Source organism: Babylonia areolata, chromosome 11, assembly GCF_041734735.1.
Source record: "Babylonia areolata isolate BAREFJ2019XMU chromosome 11, ASM4173473v1, whole genome shotgun sequence".
Lineage (NCBI taxonomy): Eukaryota > Metazoa > Mollusca > Gastropoda > Neogastropoda > Buccinidae > Babylonia > Babylonia areolata.
In genome coordinates, this window is record NC_134886.1 from 3,363,249 (window position 1) to 3,368,248 (window position 5,000).

A 5,000-nucleotide genomic window follows, 5' to 3' on the forward strand; every position below is an offset into this window, starting at 1 on the left:
TGCTATGCTATGCTATGTTGTGCTGTGCTATGCTCTGCTCTGCTCTGCTATGCTATGCTATGCTATGCTATGCTATGTTGTCCACAGGTGTGAGCAGCTGTGCCGGTGTCGGTGTGTACGTGCTTTCTGCTTACGTCACCAGGAACGAGGCTGGTCCGTCGTCTGTGCTCTCCGTCATCATCGCCAGTGTCGCCGCCCTGCTGGCCGGTAAGGGACTTAACTCTGCTTTAGAACTCTCTCTCTCTCTGTCTCTCTGTCTCTCTCTCTCTCTATCTATATATCTATCCATCTCTCTCTCTCTCTCTCTCTCTCTCTCTCTCTCTCTCTTTTCCCCCATCTCTCTCCCCTCTCTCTCTCTCCCTCCCTCCCTCCACCTCATCCTAGTCTCTCTCTCTCCCCCTCCCCCTCACCTCTCATCACCCCCTCTCTCCCTCTCCCCCCCCCCTCCTTTTTCTCACCTCCCTCCGTCTCTCTGCTGTCGTGCTGTTTGCTGGCTGCTCTGCTCTGGGGGGCAGCAGGGTATGTGTGCAGCGAGAGGGGGGGCCAGGAGCTGCCCAAATAGGTAACCCGCTGACTTTGATGGAGAGAACCGGCGGGCCATCCTGCCTGCAATCCGTTTTCTGTTGTGTCGGGAGATGGAGTGGGGGGTGGGGGTGGGGTGGGGGGTGAATGAGGTGGGAGGGACGGGACTTGGGGTGGTGTGGGAAGATGGGGGGGGGGCGGGTGGAAGTGGGGTTAAGGTTTTGGAGGGTTGTTGTTTGAAGTTGTTGTGTGGGGGGTAGGGGTAGAGTAAGTTAGGAGTTAGAAGGTGGGTGATAGAGTGGGTTTCCTTTTGGAAAGAATTCGATTGGGTGAAGAGAACATGTTTCCTTCTTGTTTCGTTAGGTCTTTTGTTTGTTTAGTTGGGTGATTGGTTGTTTTTGTTGTTGTTGTTGTTTGTAGTAGTTGTTGTTGTTGTTACTGTTGTAGTTGTAACAGTAGATGTACTTGTAGTAGTCGTTCTTCTTCTTCTTCTTCTTCTTCTTCTTCTTGTTGATATATTTCTCTTATTCTAGTGTCCGCTTCTTCTTCTTGCAGCTACCGCTATTGTTGATTTGTCCTTTGCAAAGATCGCTTATAAGTATTGAAATGCTGACAAAAAAAGTGAAGGCTTTGTGGCCACCTTTCTCAGTTAAGTTTTCAGTTGACACGTTTGAATGGTTTTGTTGGTTTTTTTGTTGTTGTTGTTGGTTGTTGGGTTTGGTTTTGTTTTTTTGTTGGTTTTTTTGTTGTTGTTGCTTTTGTGTGTGTGGTTTTTTGGGGTTTTTTTGTTGTTGTTGTTGTTGTTTTGTTTGGTTGGTTTTTTGGGGTTTTTTTGTTTTTGTTTGTTTCTGTTTTTTATTTTGTTCTTTTGTTTTTGTTTTTTTTGGGGGGGTCTTTTGTTTTTTGTTGTTTTTTCAAGAAAGAGAAACATACAACACTACATCGTGGTGTTATTGTGGGAAGAAGTAACGCGTCAACAGCAGCACCGGGTCAAAACGGAGAATCGAACCCTGACCGCTGACCGCTGGATCAGAAGTCCAGCAACGCCTTACCCATTCTGTCACGGCGGCCTCCTACAATCAATTCATCTTCCTGTCTCCCTCCTCTATCCACAAGAGACTCGTATCCGGCTGTCAGTCCGTTGAGAAGTCGTCTGCTAACTGGTGGTAGTTTCTGAACTGTAACTGTGTATCTTCGATGAAATCGTGTTATGCTTACCCCCACGATATGCCAAATGTTGTGTTTTGATTGACGTCTGCCAATGGGTTATTTATCAAAGTCATTGCAGGAAAATAGTGCAGTGATATGCGGCACAAACTTGCTGTGGAGGCACACACAGGAATGTCAGCTTAACTGACGCCGCGAGTAAGTGAAAGCTTGCCATAAAGCAGTCATAGTAGCCAGCCGAGCGCTCGGCTACAAATATGATGTCACACTTTCGCGCTGTACTGACATGAGTAGCAAAATGGCTGATTGAACACTTCCGCTGGGTTCAGTTAGGAAAGGAGCTCAAAGAAGGCACTCGCTATCCATCTATTTTTAGACCTGTGGTTTAAATGCCGCTCTCGCCCTTCCCCCAGGTTTGACTGGCAAATCAAACCGAGCGCCTAGTCATTAACCCTCTCCATACGAACGGCGAAAGAGATGATGTTAACAGCGTTTCACCCCAGTTACCATCATCAAAATATTGCAAGCGGAAGGCTCTTATACTGAAGAGGTGAATGTTGACAAACAATACCACAATTCTGACCACGGAAGCTAAAGGCTGGGTCATTCAGACACCCACTGGACATCCGAGGGGTCTGTGTAGAGGAGAAGAGAGAACTGACCGTACTGAGTGAGTTAAGATGAGACCATCAACCGAGGTCCCGTGTGCAGCACGCACTTAGCGCACTGAAAAAGAAAATGAACCCATGGCAGCGAGAGTGTTGTCCTCTGGCAAAAATTCTGTAGAAGAAATCCCCTCTGATAAGTTCACAACTATATATGCATGCACTCAAGGCCTGACTAAGCGCGTTGGGTTATGCTGCTGGTCAGGCATCTGCCTAGCAGATGTCGTGTAGCGTATATGGAATTGTCCGAACGCAGTGACGCCTCCTTGATAAACTGAAACTGAAACTATTGGAGTGTTCGCCTAGTAATAATGCGTCCACCAAAAAAGCGACAGAATCTGAGAGCGCTATTTCGCACCCCACAGTAGCCAGTATTTTCTCCGCCAACACCAGACCATAAATGATGATCTGGACGCTAGCCCTTTGGATCAGACGAAAAGCCGAGGTCCCGTGTGCAGCATGCACTTAGACCGCACGTAAAAGAACCTACGTCAACAAATTCTGTAGAAAAAAAACTCACTTTGATAGGGGAAAAAATACAATTGCAGGCAGAAATAACACAACAAAAAAAAAGAAAAAAAGAAAGAAGGGTTGCGCTCTCAATGTGGAGAGCAGCCCGAATTTCACACAGAGAAATCTGTTGTGACGAAGAAGTTACACAATACAATCATCTCCTGGATACTAGCCATGCAACACGTTATAAATCATTAGTGATGATGTTTTGTTTACCAAATAACACGCTGTTGTAAATTGCGGTGACGCGATACTTAAAATTGTGGAGTTTGGGTCAGTAACAGAACGCATGTAACGCTCGGGTACAAAAAAAAAAACAGTGCCTTTTTTAAACCATATCCTGGTCTATTCATACCGCAATTCTCTTTGTCACCTGGAGCCAGTTGCATTGCTTGGTTCTAACTTTTTGACAGTTACACGTGACTAAAATTTAATGCCTACGTTGACCGAACTACGTCATTGGTCAGTTCCATACTACTACACACAGTTAGTAGCGGGTTACGACCATACTAGGCTCTTCCGTCCGAGCAATGCAATGCAACTGGCTCCTGAAGGTCAACGCGTTCCCCACTTGTCCTATCTGTCTGTGTGTGTGTGTGTGTGTGCTGATAGCGCTGTGTCACGCGGAGTTGGCGGGGCGGATCCCCCGTGCTGGCACGTGCTACACGTACTGCTACATGACGCTGGGTGAGCTGTCCGCCTTCGTGGTGGCCTGGACAATGGCTCTGGACTTTGCTCTGCAGTCCGCGCTGGCCGCCAAGGCCTGGGGTCACTACCTGGACTTCATGGTCAACGACACCATTGCTGGGTCAGTGTTTGTTTGTTGCTTTCTGTGTGTGGACTCCATTGCTGGGTCAGTGTTTGTTTGTTTGTTGCTTTCTCTGTGTGGACTCCATTGCTGGGTCAGTGTTTGTTTGTTGCTTTTTCTGTGTGGACTCCATTGCTGGGTCAGTGTTTGTTTGTTGCTTTCTCTGCGTGGACTCCATTGCTGGGTCAGTGTTTGTTGATTTCTCTGTGTGGACTCCATTGCTGGGTCAGTGTTTGTTGCTTTCTCTGTGTGGACTCCATTGCTGGGTCAGTGTTTGTTGCTTTCTCTGTGTGGACTCCATTGCTGGGTCAGTGTTTGTTGCTTTCTCTGTGTGGACTCCATTACTGGGTCAGTGTTTGTTTGTTGCTTTCTCTGTGTGGACTCCATTGCTGGGTCAGTGTTTGTTGATTTCTCTGTGTGGACTCCATTACTGGGTCAGTGTTTGTTTGTTGCTTTCTCTGTGTGGACTCCATTGCTGGGTCAGTGTTTGTTTGTTGCTTTCTCTGTGTGGACTCCATTGCTGGGTCAGTGTTTGTTGATTTCTCTGTGTGGACTCCATTACTGGGTCAGTGTTTGTTTGTTGCTTTCTCTGTGTGGACTCCATTGCTGGGTCAGTGTTTGTTGATTTCTCTGTGTGGACTCCATTCCTGGGTCAGTGTTTGTTTGTTTATGTGTTGTTGTCTCTGCGTGGACTCCGTCACTGAGTCAGTGTTAGTTTGTTGTTGTTTTTCTGCGTGGAAGTGAATTGTGACGGTAGTTTATGTGTGTGTGTGTGTGTGTGTGAGGGGTGGGGGTGGTGTGTGTGTGTGAGCATGTGTGTCTGTGTGTGGTTGTGTGTGTGTGTGTGGTGTTTTGCTTTGGTTTTGGAGATTTGAAGTTAAATGAACATTCTCTCGTGTCTTTGACCCACTTGCGTAAACATGGTTACTTCATATAATAACCCGGTATTTCGATAGTTTGTATGTCCGTTTGTATCCTTGTGTCCCCGTGTGTGTGTGTGTGTGTGTGTGTGTGCGTGTGGCGTGTGCGCGCGGGCGCGTGAGAGAGAGAGAGAGAGTGAGTGAGTGAGTGATTGCTTTATTCAAGTATATCCCGTTGTAGCTTGTTTTCTAAACGCGAAAGCAAGAGGACATCATCATATACACAGATGGCTCAGTCACCAAAGACCAGTCTGGTTGGGGATTCACTGCGAAGCAAAATGGGAAAACAATTTGGGAAGAGAATGCTGCCTACAAAGTCACAACCTCCAGCCTAACGATGGAAGTTGAAGCTGCGACACATGCCCTCCAGTGGCTATCGTCCATCCATACGCCCGGAGACCAACA

At 47.1% G+C, this 5,000-nt stretch overlaps 1 protein-coding gene across 1 annotated transcript in view; it reads left to right on the forward strand.

Moving 5' to 3' along the window:
* Positions 1 to 5,000, forward strand: part of LOC143287774 (uncharacterized) — a 137,550-nt gene that overhangs the window by 86,287 nt on the left and 46,263 nt on the right. Inside the window, exons 3-4 of the mRNA XM_076596057.1 lie at positions 88 to 207; positions 3,480 to 3,675. Of these exons, the coding sequence (XP_076452172.1) occupies positions 88 to 207; positions 3,480 to 3,675 (316 nt within the window). The remainder of the gene's footprint in view (positions 1 to 87; positions 208 to 3,479; positions 3,676 to 5,000) is intronic.